The sequence below is a fragment of the Magallana gigas genome, chromosome 3, assembly GCF_963853765.1.
Source record: "Magallana gigas chromosome 3, xbMagGiga1.1, whole genome shotgun sequence".
Lineage (NCBI taxonomy): Eukaryota > Metazoa > Mollusca > Bivalvia > Ostreida > Ostreidae > Magallana > Magallana gigas.
This window is the reverse complement of record NC_088855.1, coordinates 43,892,002-43,916,254: the sequence shown is the minus strand read 5'-3', so window position 1 is coordinate 43,916,254 and position 24,253 is coordinate 43,892,002. Positions and strand designations below refer to the sequence as shown.

General features: G+C 37.6%; 2 protein-coding genes across 2 annotated transcripts; one reads left to right on the top strand and one right to left on the bottom strand.

The window, feature by feature from the left end:
• Positions 1 to 257: 257 nt before the first annotated feature.
• On the top strand, positions 258 to 8,220 carry LOC105333257 (AH receptor-interacting protein). The gene is made up of 6 exons (XM_011436157.4): positions 258 to 416; positions 3,298 to 3,477; positions 3,864 to 4,038; positions 4,367 to 4,553; positions 6,375 to 6,517; positions 6,696 to 8,220. The coding sequence occupies exons 1-6, from the start codon at positions 318 to 320 to the stop codon at positions 6,896 to 6,898; spliced, it is 987 nt and encodes a 328-aa protein (XP_011434459.3). The 5' UTR covers positions 258 to 317; the 3' UTR covers positions 6,899 to 8,220.
• A 4,965-nt stretch (positions 8,221 to 13,185) lies between these two features.
• On the bottom strand, positions 13,186 to 16,654 carry LOC136273457 (uncharacterized). Its single transcript, XM_066077882.1, has 7 exons — positions 16,490 to 16,654; positions 16,285 to 16,390; positions 15,674 to 15,946; positions 14,972 to 15,076; positions 14,475 to 14,747; positions 13,759 to 13,877; positions 13,186 to 13,209 (listed from the first exon to the last, which is right to left on the bottom strand). Exons 1-7 carry the CDS (start codon positions 16,652 to 16,654, stop codon positions 13,186 to 13,188), a joined length of 1,065 nt encoding a protein of 354 aa, XP_065933954.1.
• Positions 16,655 to 24,253: the final 7,599 nt, after the last annotated feature.

Here is a 24,253-nt window from a genome sequence, read left to right as displayed (position 1 = left end):
AAACAAAGAGTGATAAATCGAACAGTTTTGTTTTAAAATTCCTTATTTTTTAAAAGAAAACCCGACCCGGCTCTCGGCGCGGCTGGTAGCAAGAATCTCACTTTACCAACAATTTTTAAGTTGATGAAATATAAGTCTTTTATTTCTCTATATATATATGTTATTAAAACTAGATCTGTGAATTAAAGTATTTTAAAATGACATCATGAAATAACTTTACTATGTTTACAGATTATCTAAAAATAATATTCTTTGTTTATATAGCCTAGTTGAATATCCACACGAACAAATTACTTATGCAGAATTTGTAAACAAACATGGCGGAAGATTTCGCGAATTTACTCGCAGAAGGGATAGAAAAACGCATTTTGTATGCAGGTAAAGGTGATGCACCATCATATGAAGATGGAACAAAGGTAATTACAAAGTATTTCACACATTCATTACATTCTGAATCTCTGAGATGTAGAGGTGGTAGAAATGAATGTTTATGAAGTACAGATCATCTGCAAAACCGGCTGGCTGGTACTGTAGCATTACTGGTTGAACACTATCTCATGTTTTAGCTATATATCACTCATGGCTGGTACTTTAGCATTTTCAAATGGCTAAAATAAGCTATTTGTTAGCTAATTAGCTATTTATTTAATTGAAATTAGGTTTAAGGGTTGTAAACCATTAGTTTAAAACTATAGTTACTGACGTTCGTCTATTTTTCACATCTGTCAGCTTAGTGCCAAAAATGAATCAACTTTTTTAAGTTAGGGTTTGCATTTTCGGGGAGATAACTTACTGATTTTCATTGTGACATAACACCATCTACCCTTTATTTCAGCGGGTACGGGATGTTTCGCACCTAAACATGTTTCGCGCTGAGATGGTCCACACCTATTCTGTTTCGCGCTGAGATGTTTTGCATCGAATACATTCTTTACAATAAATGATTTATGAAACATGTACATGTAAATGTTAAGTTTATGTAGCGCGGGTGTCAGTAGAATAAACATTGACACATATATGTAAACATAAATAGTAAACACATAGTTTTTTATGGTTCATTACAAGAATCTAACATAAGTAAATAAGAAAATTAATTTTAAAAAGTCACTTGAGTAGGGCCATATCTTAATTATTTAGTTGTCTTTGCTGCTTAAAAATAGTATAAAAATGAATCCGACAATAAATATGTGTGCTATAAAAAATTAGTATTATTTGCATATATACGGCATTATACAAACAATCATTTGCAAGTTGTTTTAAAAGATAATCTATGAATTTCTTCTAAACTTACCACTATGTATAAGATCCTCAATAAGTGTGTCCTTGAATATTTATTATCTCAGATTATTCCTTATACTAGGAGTAATTATTCTGCATAAAGAACTACATACATGTGTTATTTTTGTGTGAATTTTACAGTAATTTGTAGGTCATTCTCCAATGACATAATTATTACGGTAATTCGTAAATATATGGGAACAAATATTATTAAACAATATCACACATACAAAATGGTAGTTAAATGGATGCAGAGGCGGTAATGTAAAGTGTAAAGCAGAAAGTTATGTAATTAAATTATCCCCACCTTTAGATCTGTGGTACTTAATTACCTGCAATAACACCCCTAATTTTTCATAAAAATACGGGTAAATCTCAAGTGAAAGAAGTGCTATAAATGTTATCACAACAAATTAATACCTCTTGTTCTGAACCTATATAAAAAGGCCATGGCTTCAAAGGCTTCATAAAAAAACCAACGAAAATGAAAAAACGTTATACTAGCGGCGCATATATAAATGCAAACACCGTTTCAATGTTTTTTATAACTTATTTAAATTCTTATATAGGTTATAATTAATTTCAGAGCAATAATAACACGAGAAAAATATCTCAGTACAGTGAGATGTTTTGCTCCGAGGGAGGTGCGAAACATTGAGGTGCGAATCATGTCAGCTCGAAACAGAATAAGTGCGAACCATCCCAGATTCATTTCAGCCATGACGTCAAAATTTATATGACACCATAGTTGGTGTAAGGTTTTTGTTATTTCCTGGGGTTTTGCAGTTTCATTGAAGATGTAACAGGACACAAGCATTTTATCAATTTCCACAAAATCAAAGTCTACATCATATAGATTTTATATAGTGTTTTAGAAACACCAGATTACACAAATATTAAGATACGTTTTCCTGAAATTGGTGGACTTGGAAAGGTTTTTAGTTGAGAAGTTTTCGTTTGTAAACATGCATAATAGTAGTCCAAAATTAAGACTTTTGTTGCATGTTATTTCTTTTTTAAATAGTTCATTAGAAATTTTTAAAAATGAATCATGATATAAATAGTGACATTGTTTTCAAACATTTTAAGCATAGATAACACCCATAATAGTCACATACAAAATGTATATATTTTCACCAAATTATTTACATTTCATCACCATAAAAATTTGAAATCATGAACTTTGACCTTTTATAGTTATAAAACGGGTCCGGCAAAATCATTTGAATTTTATGAGAAAAAAGACTTTGGTATAGTGAAAAAAAAGGTATGTAATTTTGGTACAATTCCTAAAAAATGCAAGCCACAAACCTATTACCTTACTATAATTACAGGTACGTGTAGCACTAATTATAATAATTTGCAATTGCAAAATATAGCTTATCTGATAAATATGGTTTCATGATTTGCAAACTAACAATGCTAAACTATAATTAGCAACTGAATAAGTCACCAGATATCTGTAATCATTTCATGAATTGTGAAACTAATATATTATTAATAACTCTTTACTATAGTTAACGAATGTAAATGATAGTTTACAGATGTTAATTTATACTTATCAGCAAAATCTTTTGACAACGTGTAATTACAGACAGATAGATTTGGATTAGCATTTGTAAACTTATACTCAGTACTATAGTTCACCACCTGTCAATATGGTTAACTATATAGTTAACAAATCATTAATTATAGTTTATGGTTTGTAAATAGTTTAAAGCTGAAGTTAGCATATACATTTTCATAATACCTCATAAATTATTCAAATGTGAATTAACTTATTCTGATCAATGAAATTGCATATTACATTCAGAATTTCATGGTTTATCATGTAAAATGAAAGTTAACATATATATCCATTTTATTGTAATGTTGGCCCTTACTAGGGCAGTTTTAGTGTACATGTTTTATTTATTTCCATACAAAGAGAAATAAGTTTCCAAAATGTTAACATAGTTAATTCATTGTCTTTTTATGGTCATAGGACAGTGTGGTCAGGATATCATGTTTCTTTTACAGCTTTATTTCCACTTTCGGACAGAAATATGCAATGATGAAAATACAATTGTGGATGACAGTCACAAATACAACAAACCTATGGAAATAATCCTGGGTAAAAAGTTCAAACTGGAAGTCTGGGAAACCTGTTTGAGAACAATGAGATTGAATGAAGTAGCCAGCTTCAAAGTAGAAAAATCGGTAGTTTAAATAGATATATCTTTTTGAAACTGATTTATTTTTGCATAACTTTAAAATTAACATTTTTATATTTTCATCAATAGTAAACTGATAAACGAGAATAAATTTATATTTGTGAAATCAAGATAACCAGTATTAATTAGTATACACTGGCTGATCAGTGATGATACTCTGACTAATCAAAAATATCAATAATATATCACTCTGTAAACTGGTAATACTATACATGTATTCTATAGATTATTTTATAACACCACTTCTTGACTTTGTATTTTGGAGAGGGTTTATATAGGCTTTGCCTGTTGCCTAATCCATTTGATTACTCAATAAAATATGTTTAAATTAATTACTCTGACTAAGGTTGATTTTGACTTTCCTGAATTCAGCACACGTCTGTGTATCCGATGGTGTCTAAGACCCTGAGAGAATATTACGGGGAGAAGGGCCACAGCCACGACGACGGCAAACATTGCTGCGGAATGATGATGGCGGAGCACGGGGTGGGGTTTGACGACCTTAACGAACTCATGAAGAACCCTAAGCAACTCAGGTTTATATTAGGTATTTAGGTTTTTATACAACTCTTTCATCGTGCTACAAATCTTTTACTTTTTTTCACATACTTCTTTGATGTTTCATACTTTTTCATTTTTGAATCTCAATTATATTGAATTTCTCCTCAAAATTATACACTGCCATATGTTATGGGTTCCAGCTAAGATACATGTTTGTAATGTTGTAACATATCTTATAAATAGAAAACACATATACACAATGTACATACATTGTAATATTGTAATTCAGTTAACTATGAGTTTAATGCCCAAATATTTTTTCTTTGACATGGACCTTATTAAATGAAGTAAAAATTTTCCATATGTTGTTGCAGAGTTAGTGAAAATAGAGAGACCTGAAGATTATGAAAAGGATTCATGGACATTAACAGATGATGAAAAGCTACAGAAAATTCCCATTCTTAAGGAACACGGAAACAAGTTCTTTTCAGAGAAGAAATACTCAGAAGCTGCAGAAAAATACTTTGCTGCTCTTGGTTTTCTCGAACAACTGGTGCTAAAGTAAGAACAGAGCAAATAGGACTTTTCCTCGTTAAAAATTTACAAACATGCATGATATTCATTGTATACAGATACACACTGAAGTTTGCTTTTAGGCAACTTTGGCATTAGAAATATGACTCGAGATTTTGAATACATATTTCTATCTTATTGTTTGGTCAACTTAGATTCTTCAAGTTCAAGTTTCTTTCATTCCATCTCCACTGTTACAGTTACTTGTAATTCTGACTTCTTGCTTTTACCATTAACTGGTAAAATTTACAACATATGGATACATCAGTGTTTACATAACAAAGAACTATATATACCGTATATGATATGAGTTGAATTTGACCCCAATAATTTGCCATTTTTTAAAGTGTTTCGGGAACAATAAAATGTTATGTTATTTTTTAGAAGAGTTGATATAAAATATATTTTTCACCTGTTTATTTGATTTATTTGCACTCACTTGCAGTATATGACGTCAGAAGTGACACTATTTCTATAATTCAATCAAAATCAGTCAAAAATTTACATTTTTCTTATCTTTAAACGAATGGGAAATATAGAGTGCATGCTTGAACAAGGAAATTTTTTTTGTCAGTTATTAGTCTTTGCTAATTACATCTCTGATAAAAATATTTTGTTTGTTCAAGCATGAGCTGTATGTTTTCTGAAAGAAAAACTGCTTGAAAACAAGCTTTTTTATGCTAAAAATGCAAAAATGGTGGGAAAAGGTTGTCTTTATGATATCATATTTCTAAATTGTGGGCACTTTAATCAAAATGAACATAATGTAAAAACATCACATATATATCTGAACAAAGAAAACAAAGAATTACAGTAAAATGATGATGTTCATTTAAGGGGGCCATTTTAGGCCCATATCGTATATAGTCCTTTAAATGTTTAATGATATACAGTGTATTAAGGTTTCTCCACCCTTGATGTTTTTATGGTTAAATCCATGTAATATTTGATTAAATTTAAAGATTGATATGTAAACATTCAAAATGAACTTAAATATCGGTATGTTGCAAATATTTTGTTCATGCTGTTGGAGCTAACACAGGTACACCATCAGGGCAATTATAGCGACGACTGCTCTTCAATCAAACATCACCTTTTTTTTTTTACTGATTTCTATATAATAAAGTATTTTTTTAAAGAAATTAATCCCAATCCTTTATTTTATGTATTTTAACATTTAAAGGCCATTTAAACTTGCCAGTATGAATGGTATTACATTTAGAGTGCATTGTGATACAATTTTTCAACCATGAATAAGTACAGTTTAGCAACATAAAACGTCTATAACTTTTGAAATAATGGTTCAAACTCACTAAAAATTGGTACAATTGTAACTCATTATATCTCCTATTGAAATCTGCAAAGAAATGTTTACCTTGCCATGTAAAAATCATGAATTGTAGTCTCTGTCAACTTTTCCTATGTACGGTTTTATCAGTTTTTCATTGAATTCAGCGATTTCAACTCAAACTACTCTCTATAAATTGTTAAACATCGGTGTCATTTCACTTTACATAGCTAAAATGTGTGAAACACAAGTTAAATCAAGAAATACTAGCAAAACCATGTATCATATAACACTAATATTAAAACTGATAACGGTAAAATATTCCGGAATGCTCATAATGACGTCATGCGACAATCGAAAGATCTTAATGTTTTGGTAATGTACATCTAATAATCAAAAATGTACGCTTATTCAGATTTGTTGCTTATAAAAAAATGGTTTTTTATTCCAACTTTTATCTTGGGGAAAAAATAACCTCTCCTTCAGTGATCTACATTTCTTACATTTCTTTAACTTTCCAGAGAAAAACCAGGAGAAGAAGAATGGAACACTTTAGAGGATATGAAGGTTCCATTCTTACTGAATTATGCCCAGTGTAAATTGTTTTTAAAAGACTATTATCCTGTAATAGAACATACCTCAACTGTCCTCAAAAGGCATCCTGGTAAGTGAAACATTTGATTAAATTTACAACGGTTTAGAAAGCAAAAGCATTAAAGTCTCTCTACATAATTTCTATGAACTATTTTTGTTTTAACTCCATCCTCTGAAGTTATCTACAACTAACAAATATTTCAGTTTATTCAATTTTTATCGTAAAGTTTTATTGTTTGTTGTGCCAGACAATGTAAAGGCACTTTTCCGGAGAGCTAAAGCACATGTTGGGGCCTGGAACCCAGAGGAGGCCCAAGAAGACTTCCAGAAGGTCATGACTCTAGACTCCTCATTGACACCAACTGTTCAGAAAGAATTAAAACTTTTGGAGGAGTTACAAAAGCGAAAAGACAGTGAAGACAGAAATAAACTCAAAGGACTTTTTAGTTGAAAATTGATGTTTCATAGTTCGTTATTTTGAAAATTATTTTTAGCAATGAAATTAATTTATTTGTCTGTGTTATGGTGTATTCAATGTAATGTACTTTCATATCATCAGCATTACAATGTGGGTAAAATATTAGGATTTTTGTTGTGTTAGCAATTAAATGTTTGCTATTGAGATGAAAAAACATGTGAACAATGCTACAATAATGCATGAAAACTTGAATTGTACAGCATGCAAGTGCAAATTTTACTTTTGCAGTGTTGTAATCAGACAAAAGTGGTATAAAACATTATTAAGTCCATCATACATTATTTGAGGAATGATGACTTCATATAATCAAGGCCAAACTCCCCTGCTTTTTAGCCGGCTCTCCTGGCTGTAGGCAGGCAAATCGCCAATGTTACTATAAATAGCACAACTTCAAAAAGCAAACAAAAAACCTAACAGCGTCAAAGTAAAAGCTTCCGCTATACCAAATAGTTACACAAAGAGCCACGTTTTGTCAAAAGTTGGCATTTTGTTTCTTTTATTCTAATTTCGAGAGAATTGTCTATCTTTTTTAGTTTTCTTATTAATAACTTGTTTTAAAAACAAGACTATGCATTTTGGATACATACAATGCGCATGAATTTTTATGAACTACTTTGCTGCGCGTTGAAGAAATGGGGATTGAATATATAACGCTTGTTGCAAAATTCAAGGCAGCAACTGTTGAACTTTTTTCTACTAGACACATATATTTTTGTTTGTAGCCGCTTACAAAATTTGGTCGCTCTCTGACGCTTTGCCGACATTAAAAGCATAATTATGAGAGAGAGAGAGAGATTAATTTTCAGTCTTTACCACACAATATGCATAAAGACACACCAAAAGAGCCCGGCTTTCAGTACTTCAGTACTTTGATTCTCATAATTATGTCTTTCTAGTTATCTAAAAAAACACTGATGTTTCCAGATATCTCAATGAACCCTCAAATTTTAATAGTGAAAATTTATTGGGCGACTCAAAAAGATAAGGGTAAAACCTAAAGGTCATGTTATAAGAAATGTCGTCTAGACTGTCTAGAACCCAGTAACTGGAATAAAATTTATCCTTGTATAATTTGTCAAGGATGACTTTTTTTAAACACACAATAAATTTATGAGTTAAAATATTAAATGTGTATTGTATGTTGTAAAATGACCCTTTTCCATTTGAATGTCTTTCAGTCTTCCTAAGGAGTTAGCAATTTGTTTAATTGAAGGAAAGAAGACTTAATGGTTTTTAGGTTGGACGTATTAGGAGCCAAATATTGGAATAAAAGTTCTTCAGTATAAGTCAAGATGCGAACTATTTTCTGTGAAATTTATACTAGTATTTTGATGTAGTGAAACATAGTGATAAGAATTAGAGGTGTGATGCCTTAATTCTCTTGATTAGCTTGTTTGTCCTTGGAAATCAAAAGTGGTAAAGGAATTAAAATGCATGTACATGTTTCATATATTGTCCTATCAGCTTTATCTGCCTTGTAAGCAAAAAAGTACAAGCAAGGATGACACAGGAAATTGTATGTTATTGTCATGAGAAAACGAGTAACTGAACTCGGATGTGAACGGAGTAAATGTCCAAGTACTATCCTGTTTGTTAAGTCTTATAAATATAAATTATATAATGATCATTGGCATCCTTTTATGTTTTGTTGAATTAGAAAAATCAGTTTCCTTATGACCAGAAAAGATAGTCATACAATATTAGTTCTTGTACCTAATAAATGCGTTAAAAATACCTTTTTATCGATAATCATTGTTGGAAACCCAAGACCAGTCTTGCACGTACTGAAAGCAGGAATCTGGTCAACGAGGCGCAGTTTTGATATTTTTTAGGTATTGTCTCAATCTGATATCAAAACGTGAATTCTTAAGAGCATGTCTACGAGAAAACCATGCAAAAGGTGGTGGGAGCAAGGTTCTCTGATCAACTTCATATTTTGTGTGTAACAGTGTGCATCTATATGAATTAATTTGCCATTAAAATGTTTTTGATATGGTCAGTTTAAACTTGGTTCTGCAGCACTGTTACTAAAAATAGCATTTTGACCCTTTTAAGAATAAAATTTTGTATAATTCACCAAATTATTGTTAAGAATTCTGAGTTTAGTTTAAATATGAATTCAAAAAGTCATTTAGAGTTAACACTAACAAGGTACACTTGTGTAATTCATTTTGTGAGAATTCCCATATATTCTTTCTGTTAAGTGCAGATAGGTCACGAATCTGGCATGTTTCCAACTTTTTGTAAAATTGTGAAAATATACATTTTTTAAATGCTTAAAAGTCAGAAAATGGCACTTTAAATTCACTAAATCTGTTTCTAGTTATAAAAGGACATTTATCTTTACAATATATCAAAAATCTGTCTTTGGACTCTCAATAATATTGCAAATATATTGTCTTAAAGTTGGACATTTTTCTACTTTTAAAACTCTCCAGAATCTGTAGTTTGGCATTAGCTTTACATTGTAACATGTATATTATGGGGAAAAAACCAGACATATTCGCGAGCCAAACAATATTTTACTGAACTGAAGGATTGCTTCAACACGTTTCAGGTTGTTTTTTTTAAATCAATGTCATCAAAACACGAGAAATCATAGGAAAATGGGAATTTGAATATACATGTAAGCTGAAGTGGACTTATTTGCCAGTGCTACACATTAAGACAAGCAGAGTGCCCATCAGATACACGAATGAATAATTACAGGTGCAAAACTACAAAATTCAAAGTACTGAAATACTTAAAGCCGGGCTCTTTTGGTGTGTAATTTTACATATAATTGTTTACCACAGATTGACAATCTCTCCTCCCCCCCTCTCTCTCTCTCTCTCTCTCTCTCTCTCTCTCTCTCTCTCTCTCTGCATGTATTAATAATTGATCTTTTCATTTTTTCATACTTGAACTAGTGATTTTTTAATTCAGGAAGTAGGACCAAATTTCAAAGCCCCCCCCCCCCCCCCCCAAAAAAAAAAAACAAAACAAAAAAACAAACAAACAAAAAAAAAAACCAAAAAATAGCAAACAAACAAAAACAAAAAAAACAAAAGGATCACCTCCATGAAAAAAAAATGATTAAACATATCTTTGTTGAATTTAACAGAATATTTTCAAAAATGTGGAAGTGGTGTGGTATCAATTGCCAATAAATGTCCATCACATTAAATGATCATAGAATAAGGTAGATTTGGTAATTATTTTTGTCCGACAGTATAAAGAATTGAACTTTTATTGTTTGAGGGGTAGAGGGACCCGATATCAAGCCTGAAAAACTGTTAATAAAAGATATGATACATCATAAATTACGCTTAAAATTAGTAAATATCAGCGTAATATAATATAGAGACACATTTTATTAGCATTTCATTTTTTCAATTTTTTTAATCACAAGACAATAAGAGAGTGTAAAAATTTTGACTTTTTTATTAGACTGCTTTATAACTCTGGGACCAGGTCTTTTTATGATGGGTTATAATTAAATAACATCCCAAATAACAATCCCACAAAAACAAGTTATGATGTCTATTTTAATATTTGGGATAACTTTTTTATACCGGCAGTTTATGTTTATATTCATATGTGGTTTTCGCAGGTTGAGATCCCCGGGGGAAAGGATAACCTAACACCTCATTTTTTCTTTTACAACTATATTTTAATTTTAAGAAAAGGTACAATCGTTTTACCGGTAACGAATCAGTATGCGGTTTCGTCGTGCATGCGACTATTATTATAGGAATTCCAAATAATTTTTTTTGTTTAAATCACATTTCTTTGTCCTTCTAAAATGTAGTATCAAATTTCTGAAAATATAAAGGATGAATTACAGAGAAAGTAATTTCAACACCCCCTCCATTTTCCTAGTTTCGAATTCGTTTTCCAGTATCGAATCAAGTGCCCTCTATTACTTCTGAACGAATATTTTGAGGCGAGTTAATTTCAAAAATGTACTAGAGGTACATGTTAATAGAGTTATAAATGAAGAAAGAAAAATAATTGTGGGAATACATCATTTAAACAAATAATATGATCGTTATTTTTATTATACCGTTTTCCCGTCAAATTGAAACTGAACTTAAACAGTTTTCATTTGCGTTACTTTATGAAATTGAATTTTCATGAAAACACTCTATAATAGTAATTGATGATAAGTAATTGTCATTTGCCTTTGTTTTGTCCGTATATCTATCAATATATCCAGCGAAATAATGCCTCTATTGCAGTGAACCGAAACTAGGAAAACTACACGTGGTTCTATTTGAGGTCGTAATTTCATTCAAAGCTCCATTATTATTTAATATGATGCATTATCTTATTAAATGGATTATAATTACTAATTATCCACCAAATAGGGTCAATAACAAACTTATTTTCATAGTTAGGTTTATTTGTTTTCACACTTTCGTTTTTTCTGCCTTGCATTTCCGGCAGCTCATACCTGGGTCACCTTTTGAATTTGTAAACAATTTGGTAAATAATTGTGCAAATGTCAAACAACTTCACACACTGATAGAATATTTTTTTTCTGTATTATAATTACCTAGCTAGGGTTTTTTAAAAGCTTACCTTCGTCTTTTAGCAATATTTTTTCTAAAAATTTTTCGATACTGGCAAATATTCGTTACCGGTAAAACGACTGTACAAACTTTAATTTTTTCCAAGAGGAGATCAACTGCTAATAGAGAGGTAGGGAGTAGACTAGACCTCTCTATTAATTTCAGATGTACTTACTGTGTTACATTCTCAAGAACTTAAAAAACCCTGGCCCCCTCCCCGTCATTTCTAGATTCCATGAAGTCTAACCTTAACATCTAAAGGGTAGTTTTTAGATGGCCAGTGAAATGTACACGTTTAGAAATGTGATGTCTATTGCAACAGACTCCGATGATAACGATGAAAAATTGCACAAGGTATTCCTAGTGAATTCCGAATTATTTCAACATAGAAAGAATAATCTTATCGTGACCAGGCTACGCTCAGGTCATACCTCATTATAAATTAAATCTTTGTAAGAAATAAGTTCTGGTTTTTGTGGATTTTTTCGAGTAAAATATGATAATCTGTGAATGAGATTATCTTGGAAAATTTCCCCTTCATCTATTTTAATTGTACTTCTATCACAAGTTTGTATATTTTGATTAAAATTTCGTCCAAATGTGCTGCTTAATTATATCGGGACAGAAAATAGCAGTTTATAGACTAGATACAAGTCTCCATCAAACTTCAATATCTGATATAGTGAATAACACTAACAAGATGGGGCAATTTTTGTGCAATTTAAATCATTCAATATCATAACATATATTAACAACACTCACAGCATTTCTCAATACTTACACATGTAGCCTGAACCTGAACTTGTATAGCTTTGTCAACATTAGGTATAGAATAGGGTACTTTTTATATCCTATAACCAGGCACTATAACCAGGATGTGCGCATGCGTGAACAAACTTTCCATCGGGATCGGTAAACGATTGGGAGGAAATTCGAAAGCTATTTGGAGGAACTTCGAACTGATATATGTGCAATTTAAAAATGCGATTTTTATATGAAAAATATGATCAGAAGTGATAAAAATGTTATGTACATTAGATTTTACACCAAAAAATTAAATAAATAATTGAGAGAACAATCAAAATCAATGTTACAGGAAAACAACAGGCACTTAGCATCGGAGGGGGGGGGGGGGGGGGTTGGAATGGGGGCAGGGACAGGGGGACGGGACTGCCCCCCTCCAGCACACGTTTTCTCGCAGCAAATATTTTTCTTGAATTTACTTATAAAAAAGTAAATTAACATACAGTTGCACCCCCCCCCCAATGTTTTTGGGACCATGTAAAATTTGAAATGAAAGAGAGGAAATAAACTGTGAAATTGAAGTTAAAGGTACACCTAGCCCCCTACCCCCACGGATTAGGATTTTCAATTATTTAAAAAGTATTTTTGAGTTGGGGTTTTTTTTCAAGGCAAGATTGGATGAGTCTGCCCTCAACCCACTTTGCTACGATGCTAGGTGCCTGAACAAAATATCATGGTTTCATTACATACATGTATGCTAGTATAAAGACTTTATGTAAACCAATATTATCTCGTGCATTGTTCCTTTCACCAGGTTCTACAAACACCTTAGTCCAAAATAAAAAAAAAAATCCAAGACTAGGAGGGGAAAAAAGGAGAAATCTATTTTCCTTTTTTTTTTACTCAGGACCTATTTTGTTGGGGGGGGATTTCGGGTGAACAGGTCACTGACCCCTTGTAGATCTACCCATGACCTATCACCAGGGTCTGTATACACATAACCAGGGTCAGTATACCCATCACCATGGTCTCCAGGGTCAGAGTACGTATCACCAGAGTCTGTGTGCCCATCACCAGAGTCTGTACACCCATAACCAGGGCCAGTACACCCATCACCAGGGTCTCCATACCTATCACCAGGGTCAGAGTACGTCTCACCAGAATCTGTGTGCCCATCACCAGAGTCTGTACACCCATAACCAGGGCCAGTATACCCATCACCAGGGTCTCCATACCTATCACCAGGGTCAGAGTACGTCTCACCAGAATCTGTGTACCCATCACCAGAGTCTGTACACCAATAACCAGGGTCAGTATACCCATCACCAGGGTCTCCATACCTATCACCAGGGTCAGAGTACGTATCACCAGAGTCTGTGTGCCCATCACCAGAGTCTGTACACCCATAACCAGGGTCAGTATATCCATCACCAGGGTCTCCATACCTATCACCAGGGTCAGAGTACGTATCACCAGAGTTTGTGTGCCCATCACCAGGGTATGTATACTCATAATCAGGGCCAGTATACCCATCACCAGGGTCTCCATACCTATCACCAGGGTCAGAGTACGTATCACCAGAGTTTGTGTGCCCATCACCAGGGTATGTATACTTATAATCAGGGCCAGTATACCCATCACCAGGGTCTCCATACCTATCACCAGGGTCAGAGTACGTATCACCAGAGTCTGTGTGCCCATCACCAGAGTCTGTACACCCGTAATCAGGGCCAGTATACCCATCACCAGGGTCTCCATACCTATCACCAGGGTCAGAGTACGTATCACCAGAATCAGCGTGCCCATCACCAGGGTCTGTACACCCATAACCAGGGCCAGTATACCCATCACCAGGGTCTTCATACCTATCACCAGGGTCAGAGTGCGTATCACCAGAGTCTGTGTGCCCATCACCAGAGTCTGTACAACCATAACCAGGGTCAGTATACGCATCACCAGGGTCTTCATACCTATCACCAGGGTCAGAGTACGTCTCACCAGAATCTGTGTGCCTATCACCAGGGTCTGTACACCCATGACCAGGGTCAGTATACCCATCACCAGGGTCTCCAGGGTCAATGTACGTATCACCAGAGTCTGTGTGTCAGTCACCAGAGTCTGTACACTCATGACCAGGGTTAGTATACCCATCATCAGGGTCTCCATAGCTATCACCAGGGTCAGTGTACGTATCACCAGAGTCTGTGTGCCCATCACCAGGGTCTGTACGCCCATAACCAGGGTCAGTATACCCATCACCAGGGTCTCCATACCTATCACCAGGGACAGAGTACGTATCACCAGAGTCTCAGTGCCTATCACCCGGGTCTGTACAACCATAACCAGGGCCAGTATACCCATCACCAGGGTCTCCATACCGATCACCAGGGTCATTATATCCATCATTAGTGTTTGTGTGCCCAACAAAGGGGTCTGTACACCCATCACCAGGGTCAGTATACCAATCACCCGGGTCTGTACACCCATAACCAGGGTGAGTAAACCCATCACCAGGGTCTTCATATCTATCACCAAGTTCAGAGTGCGTATCACCAGAGTCCCATAACCAGGGTCAGTATACCCATCACCAGGGTATGTACACCCATAACCAGGGTCAGTATACCCATCACCAGGGTCTCCATACCTATCACCAGGGTCAGAGTACGTATCACCAGAGTCTGTGTGCCTATCACCAGGGTCTGTACACCCATGACCAGGGTCAGTATATCCATCACCAGGGTCTCCATACCTATCACCAGGGTCAGAGTACGTATCACCAGAGTTTGTGTGCCCATCACCAGGGTATGTATACTTATAATCAGGGCCAGTATACCCATCACCAGGGTCTCCATACCTATCACCAGGGTCAGAGTACGTATCACCAGAGTCTGTGTGCCCATCACCAGAGTCTGTACACCCGTAATCAGGGCCAGTATACCCATCACCAGGGTCTCCATACCTATCACCAGGGTCAGAGTACGTATCACCAGAATCAGCGTGCCCATCACCAGGGTCTGTACACCCATAACCAGGGCCAGTATACCCATCACCAGGGTCTTCATACCTATCACCAGGGTCAGAGTGCGTATCACCAGAGTCTGTGTGCCCATCACCAGAGTCTGTACAACCATAACCAGGGTCAGTATACGCATCACCAGGGTCTTCATACCTATCACCAGGGTCAGAGTACGTCTCACCAGAATCTGTGTGCCTATCACCAGGGTCTGTACACCCATGACCAGGGTCAGTATACCCATCACCAGGGTCTCCAGGGTCAATGTACGTATCACCAGAGTCTGTGTGTCAGTCACCAGAGTCTGTACACTCATGACCAGGGTTAGTATACCCATCATCAGGGTCTCCATAGCTATCACCAGGGTCAGTGTACGTATCACCAGAGTCTGTGTGCCCATCACCAGGGTCTGTACGCCCATAACCAGGGTCAGTATACCCATCACCAGGGTCTCCATACCTATCACCAGGGACAGAGTACGTATCACCAGAGTCTCAGTGCCTATCACCCGGGTCTGTACAACCATAACCAGGGCCAGTATACCCATCACCAGGGTCTCCATACCGATCACCAGGGTCATTATATCCATCATTAGTGTTTGTGTGCCCAACAAAGGGGTCTGTACACCCATCACCAGGGTCAGTATACCAATCACCCGGGTCTGTACACCCATAACCAGGGTGAGTAAACCCATCACCAGGGTCTTCATATCTATCACCAAGTTCAGAGTGCGTATCACCAGAGTCCCATAACCAGGGTCAGTATACCCATCACCAGGGTATGTACACCCATAACCAGGGTCAGTATACCCATCACCAGGGTCTCCATACCTATCACCAGGGTCAGAGTACGTATCACCAGAGTCTGTGTGCCTATCACCAGGGTCTGTACACCCATGACCAGGGTCAGTATACCCATCACCAGGGTCTCCAGGGTCAATGTACGTATCACCAGAGTCTGTGTGTCAGTCACCAGAGTCTGTACACTCATGACCAGGGTTAGTATACCCATCATCAGGGTCTCCATAGCTATCACCAGGGTCAGTGTACGTATCACCAGAGTCTGTGTGCCCATCACCAGGATCTGTACGCCCATGACCAGGGTCAGTATACCCATCACCAGGGTCTCCAGGGTCAATGTACGTATCACCAGAGTCTGTGTGTCAGTCACCAGAGTCTGTACACTCATGACCAGGGTTAGTATACCCATCATCAGGGTCTCCATACCTATCACCAGGGTCAGTGTACGTATCACCAGAGTCTGTGTGCCCATCACCAGAGTCTGTACGCCCATAACCGGGGTCAGTATACCCATCACCAGGGTCTTCATATCTATCATCAGGTTCAGAGTACGTATCACCAAAGTCTGTGTGTCAGTCACCAGAGTCTGTACACTCATGACCAGGGTTAGTATACCCATCATCAGGGTCTCAATACCTATCACCAGGGTCAGTGTACGTATCACCAGAGTCTGTGTGCCCATCACCAGGGTCTGTACGCCCATAACCGGGGTCAGTATACCCATCACCAGGGTCTCCATACCTATCACCAGGGACAGAGTACGTATCACCAGAGTCTCTGTGCCTATCACCAGGGTCTGTACACCCATAACCAGGGCCAGTATACCCATCACCAGGGTCTCTATACCTATCACCAGGGTCATTATATCCATCACTAGTGTTTGTGTGCCCAATAACGGGGTCTGTCAGTGTACGTATCACCAGGGTCAGTATACCAATCACCCGGGTCTGTTCACCCATAACCAGGGTCAGTATACCCATCACCAGGGTCTCCATACCTATCACCAGGGTCAGCGTGCGTATCACCAGAGTCTGTGTGCCCATCACCAGGGTCTGTACACCCATAACCAGGGTTAGTATACCCATCACGAGGGTCTCCATACCTATCACTAGGGTCAGAGTGCGTATCACCAGAGTCTGTGTGCCTATCACCAGGGTCTGTACTCCAATAACCAGGGTCAGTATACCCATCACCAGGGTCTCCATACCTATCACCAGGGTCAGAGTACGTATCACCAGAGTCTGTGTGCCTATCACCAGGGTCTGTACACCCATAACCAGGGCCAGTATACCCATCACCAGGGTCTCCATACCTATCACCAGGGTCATTATATCCATCACTAGAGTTTGTGTGCCCAACAACGGGGTCTGTACACCCATCACCAGGGTCAGTATACCAATCACCCGGGTCTGTACACCCATAACCAGGGTCAGTATACCCATCACCAGGGTCTTCATACCTATCACCAGGATCAGAGTGCGTATCACCAGAGTCTGTACACCCTTAACCAGGGTCAGTATACCCATCACCAGGGTATGTACACCCATAACAAGGGTCAGTATACCCATCACCAGGGTATATACACCCATAACCAGGGTCAGCATACCCATCACCAGGGTCTCACTACCTATCAACAGGGTCAGAGTACGTATCACCAGAGTCTGTGTGCCCATGACCAGGGTCTTTACATCCGTAGCCAAAGTCAGTATACCCATCACCAGGGTCTGAATACCTATCACCAGGGTCATAATGCCTATCACCAGAGTCAGAGTACGTATCACCAGAACTGTAAACATATCACCTGGGTCATTATACCTTTTAGTAGGGTCAGTGTTCGTAGTACTAGGGTCTGTGTGCCCATTATCATGGTCTGTATATTCATAACAAAGGTCAGTTTACCCTTCACCAGGGTCTTAATACTTTTCACCAGGATAGTGTACGCATCAATATGGTCTGTGTGCCCATCACCAGGGTCAGTATACCTAACACAACAGTCAGTGCACTTATGGGTTTGTATATCCATTACCTGAGTCAGGTAATACTGAGCCTGTTGATAAGTAGAGTGACCCTGGTGATAGGTATACTGATCCTGGTGAAGATTACACATACCTTGGTGATACGTACACTCATGATCCTTCTGATATGTATACTGATGGTGATGGTTATACTTACCCTGGTTATAGATTTTGAGATTCTGGTGTTACGTATGCTGACCTTATAATATCTACACTTCTGTGTATACCGACTCTGGTGATGGATACATACTGATCCCTGTGATTGGCTACAGACCCTTGTGATACGTAAACTGACTGTCGATAGGTATACTGACCCTGGTGATAGAGAATGTGATACATATACTGGTGATAAATGTACTGACTCTTGTGATAGGTATACTGACTTTGGAGATGGGCCCTCAGACCCACGGATGCGTACACTGACACGGCCGTTAGGTAAACTAACTCTGGTGATAGGTAATAGGTACAGTTATCCTGGTGAAAGTCTACTGATCAAAGTAATGGATGTACAAACCCTGATGATAAGTGCACTGACTGTTGTGATAGATATACTGACCCTAATGATGGGCACACAGACCCTATTGATTCGTAAACTATTCCTGGTGATAAGTATTTAGACCCTGGTGATGGGCATACTGGCCCTGGTTATGGGTGTACAGACTCTGGTGATGGGCACACAGACTCTGGTGATACATACTCTGACCCTGGTGATTGGTATGATGACCCTGGTGATGGGTATACTGACACTGGTTATGGGTGTACAGACTCTGGTGATGGGCACACAGACTCTGGTGATACGTACTCTGACCCTGGTGATACGTATGGAGACCCTGGTGATGGGTATACTGACCCTGGTTATGGGTGTACAGACTCTGGTGACTGACACACAGACTCTGGTGATACGTACTCTGACCCTGGAGACCCTGGTGATGTGTAACTGACCCTGGTAATGTGTATACAGACTCTGGTGATAGGTCATGGATAGATCTATTAGGGGTCAATGACATGTTCACCCCTTATATCCCCCCCAAACAAAATAGCTCCTGAGTAAAAGAAAAAAAATATAGATTTCACCCTCTCCCCCTCCTTGTCTTGGATTTTTTATTGTTGGTTATGTGTATACTGACACTTGTGATGGGCACACAGACTCTGGTGATACGTACACTGACCCTGGTGATAGCTATGGAGACCCTGATGATGGGTATTCTAACCCTGGTCATGAGTGTACAGACTCTGGTGACAGACACACAGACTCTGGTGATACGTACTCTGACCCTGGAGACCCTGGTGATGGGTATACTGACCCTGGTCATGGGTGTACAGACCCTGGTGATAGGCACACAGACTCTGGTGATACGTACTCTGACCCTGGTGATAGGTATGGAGACCCTGGTGATGGGTATACTGACCCTGGTTATTGGTGTACAGACTCTGGTGATGGGCACACAGACTCTGGTGATACGTACTCTGACCCTGGTGATAGGTATGGAGACCCTGGTGATGGGTATACTGGCCCTGGTTATGGGTATCCAGACCCTGGTGATGGGCACACAAACTCTGGTGACACGTATTCTGACCCTGGTGATAGGTATGGAGACCCTGGTGATGGGTATACTGGCCCTGGTTATGGGTGTACAGACTCTGGTGATGGGCACACAGACTCTGGTGATACGTACTCTGACCCTGGTGATAGGTATGGAGACCCTGGTGATGGGTATACTGGCCCTGTTATGGGTATACAAACCCTGGTGATGGGCACACAGACTCTGGTGATACGTACGCTGACCCTGGTGATAGGTATGAAGACCCTGGTGATGGGTATACTGGCCCTGGTTATGGGTGTACAGACTCTGGTGAAGGGCACACAGACTCTGGTGATACGTACTCTGACCCTGGTGATAGGTATGGAGACCCTGGTGATGGGTATACTGACCCTGGTTATTGGTGTACAGACCCTGGTGATGGGCACACAAACTCTGGTGACACGTACTCTGACCCTGGTGATAGGTATGGAGACCCTGGTGATGGGTATACTGGCCCTGGTTATGGGGGTACAAACTCTGGTGATGGGCACACAGACTCTGGTGATACGTACTCTGACCCTGGTGATAGGTATGGAGACCCTGGTGATGGGTATACTGACCCTGGTTATGGGTGTACAGACCCTGGTGATGGGCACACAGACTCTTGTGATACGTACTCTGACCCTGGTGATAGGTATGGAGACCCTGGTGATGGGTATACTGACCCTGGTTATGGGTATCCAGACCCTGGTGATGGGCACACAAACTCTGGTGACACGTACTCTGACCCTGGTGATAGGTATGGAGACCCTGGTGATGGGTATACTGGCCCTGGTTATGAGTGTACAGACTCTGGTGATGGGCACACAGACTCTGGTGATACGTACTCTGACCCTGGTGATAGGTATGGAGACCCTGGTGATGGGTATACTGGCCCTGTTATGGGTATACAGACCCTGGTGATGGGCACAAAGACTCTGGTGATACGTACTCTGACCCTGGTGATAGGTATGAAGACCCTGGTGATGGGTATACTGGCCCTGGTTATGGGTGTACAGACTCTGGTGAAGGGCACACAGACTCTGGTGATACGTACTCTGACCCTGGTGATAGGTATGGAGACCCTGGTGATGGGTATACTGGCCCTGATTATGAGTATACATACCCTGGTGATGGGCACACAGACTCTGGTGATACGTTCTCTGACCCTGGTGATAGGTATGGAGACCCTGGTGATGGGTATACTGACCCTGGTTATGGGTGTACAGACTCTGGTGATGGGCACACAGACTCTGGTGATACGTACTCTGACCCTGGTGATAGGTATGGAGACCCTGGTGATGGGTATACTAGCCCTGGTTATGGGTGTACAGACTCTGGTGATGGGCACACAGACTCTGGTGATACGTACTCTGACCCTGGAGACCATGATGATGGGTATACTGACCCTGGTTATGTGTATACAGACCCTGGTGATAGGTCATGGGTAGATCTTCAAGGGGTCAGTGACCTGTTCACCCCTAATACCCCCCCCCCCCCCAACAAAATAGCTCCTGAGTAAAAAAGAAAAAAAAAAAGGAAAATAGATTTCTTCATTCTTCCCCTCCTAGTCTTGGATTTTTTATTTATTTTGGACTAAGGTGTTTGTAGAACCTGGTGAATGGAACAATGCACGAGATAATATTGGTTTACATAAAGTCTTTATACTAGCATACATGTATGTAATGAAACCATGATATTTTGTTCAGGCACCTAGCATCGTAGCAAAGTGGGTTGAGGGCAGACTCATCCAATCTTGCCTTGAAAAAAAAACCAACTCAAAAATACTTTTTAAATAATTGAAAATCCTAATCCGTGGGGGTAGGGGGCTAAGTGTACCTTTAACTTCAATTTCACGGTTTATTTCCTCTCTTTCATTTCAAATTTTACATGGTCCCAAAACATTTGGGGGGGGGGTGCAACTGTATGTTAATTTACTTTTTTATAAGTTAATTCAAGAAAAATATTTGCTGTAAGAAAACGTGTGCTTGAGGGGGGCAGTCCCGTCCCCCTGTCACTGCCCCCATTCCAACCCCCCCCCCCCCTCCGATGCTAAGTGCCTGTTGTTTTCCTGTAACATTGATTTTGATTGTTCTCTCAATTATTTATTTAATTTTTTGGTGTAAAATCTAATGTACATAACATTTTTATCACTTCTGATCATATTTTTCATATAAAAATCGCATTTTTAAATTGCACATATATCAGTTCGAAGTTCCTCCAAATAGCTTTCGAATTTCCTCCCAATCGTTTACCGATCCCGATGGAAAGTTGGTTCACGCATGCGCACATCCTGGTTATAGTGCCTGGTTATAGGATATAAAAAGTACCCTATTCTATACCTCACATTCTGACTAGTTTACCTTCTCTACAGAAGAGCGCAACAGGGGAGACAATTCTAACAGTAGTAATGATATGCAAATGTAATGAATAAGAATTCTATGAGAAACAATGATATCCACTATTTTTTTTTAATTAAAAGCAAAATAGGGGGGGGTTTCATGTTTAATTACAAATATTGACTTCAGTGGATTAAAATCGCTAGTAAAATAAAATTTCAAAAACCAACAAATTTTTATTTTATTTGAAAATGGGATGTTTTTGTTAATTTATTACTTTTTAGTCCTTGAGAGTCCAAAGATGGATTTTATATATTTGTAACAATACATCAAACAGTTTCTTATTAACACAAAATTTCAAAAAATAACGTGCCATTTTCTGAGAAATTCTTTCTGAAAAATTGACAAAAATGTATAATTATCATTTCTTGGCATCCTGCCAACATTTACACCCTTGGGACTTCATGGTGTAAATAGATATATAAAAAAAATATGCAACGATTAAAGGTTTGAACTTCCTCTTTAAGAATATGGTCTTATTTTTTTCAAACATTGTTTATACATTTTGTAATTAATTACTGAATTTGACAATTTTTCTCTTTACTTTTCTGGATTTTAGAGGCTAATTAACCAGAATGCAATACTGGACGTTACTATAAATAGAAACATCCAGTGCAAAAACAAACATCATATATCTGACCCTAGATGGATATCCTTTAAATCTATGATAAAATTCTGTTCATTCTTGAGACTTGCTGCCGCAGCTTTTTTCCATATTTGCATGTTTTTCTCGTAGACATGCTCTTAATATGAATAATTCGAATTCTTGATATTAAAAAAAGTTCTTGATATCAATAAGTCAATTTTTTTTATGTCAAAATAAAAGCCATTTTCTTAAACCAACCATTATTTTCAATATCAAGATATCATTTTCTCTCATCAGTTATTCAAATTTTCCGAAAACTCGTAATTTTTCAAGTCATAAACTTTTCGAAGAATTGTCTGCGTTTCCTTAGGGATTTAAGGAATTTTATTATAAGGAGAATTAGACCGTTTTTACGAAACCCCTTTAACCCCATTTTCGTAGGTAAAAAATTTTTTTTTCGCGAATAAACGTTTTTAACACTCTGTTTTGTGCACATTAGTTTTAAAGAAAAATACACTCTTATTCTTCATTACAAGTAAGATGGCCAGTTTTGTTTTTTTTTGACCGAAGATTACGATATAAGCGCATAATCAACGAGCGTCCATTTTCGCAATTTGTTAGTAACCGTAGCCCAAACAATTTCATTATTCACGAAAAAGATTCTAATGTTAGAATGTTTCCTCTTTTTTATTTATAAAAAATAATTTATTATATCCAGTACTCTGTCCTTTGAACAATAAAAACCGTTATATAAATTTCTTACACGGAAACAAAATAAGGGTTTGTCCAAGTAGAAATCTATGAATGAGATGGGATGAAAAATTAAGGCTAAAAACTAATTTTGTTACCAATCACGATTTCAATGATTAACAAGCGAAACGAGTGAGCTAATTCACGACTTAATCATATCATTTTTACCGGAAAGGGAAGGGGGCCCGATGAATGTCTCAATGAAGAGGGGTGCCAAAGCCTATTTTTGGTAACCAATGTAAATAGGAAATTTAATAAGTCTAAATGTATATTGGGTAGGGGAATTTGACCAACACATATATTATAATTGTGAATCGAAATGATCAGAATATTTCAATATATTTAATTATTCCTTGTACATATTTAGGACAGACAGAATGCATTTTATTGCATTTGAATTCAGGAAGTGATTCATTAAGAATTTAGATATAGATATAATCTGAGAATGTCTTTGTGTTTGTCTGTAAATAGAGTTTAAAGATGGAAATTCTGGAACCAGATTTTTTTTGTAAAGATGCATGGCTATATTTTTTTTTTCTAAAACGAGATTTGAATAAACATCGGATGTTTTTAATGGCTATTTTAGGTCATTCAGGAAAAAACCGTTATTATTATAATTGTTTTGTACTGAATTGTCAATATACTAATATTGAAAACTAAGCATCACACGTGCTAAAAATACTGTTTTTAATCCTTATATGAACAATTTTAAGATAATGCAATTGACAGTATACTTCAAGAATGCTTTTCTATGAATTCTTCTCTGATCTCCAACGACCATGGTTCATAGCCATCTTGGTTTTTATCTCTTCAAATTGTGTCTTTGTCAACATAGAGGGTAATGAAGTCTACTTGTAGTATACATTGCACTGTAAGTAACACTTGTACTTTGGACAGAAAACAGTT

Excerpts from the sequence above, each read along its gene's own strand:
- LOC105333257 (XM_011436157.4), top strand. The coding sequence starts at position 318 with ATGGCGGAAGATTTCGCGAATTTACTCGCAGAAGGGATAGAAAAACGC. Across the intron at positions 417-3,297 it reads CATATGAAGATGGAACAAAG|CTTTATTTCCACTTTCGGAC; the intron begins GTAATTACAAAG and ends TTTCTTTTACAG. Across the intron at positions 3,478-3,863 it reads GCTTCAAAGTAGAAAAATCG|CACACGTCTGTGTATCCGAT; the intron begins GTAGTTTAAATA and ends TCCTGAATTCAG.
- LOC136273457 (XM_066077882.1), bottom strand. The coding sequence starts at position 16,654 with ATGGGTATACTAACCCTGGTCATGAGTGTACAGACTCTGGTGACTGAC. Across the intron at positions 15,947-16,284 it reads CACACAGACTCTGGTGATAC|ATATGAAGACCCTGGTGATG; the intron begins GTACACTGACCC and ends ACTTGGTGATAG. Across the intron at positions 15,077-15,673 it reads TATGGAGACCCTGGTGATGG|GTATGGAGACCCTGGTGATG; the intron begins GTATACTGACCC and ends CCCTGGTGATAG.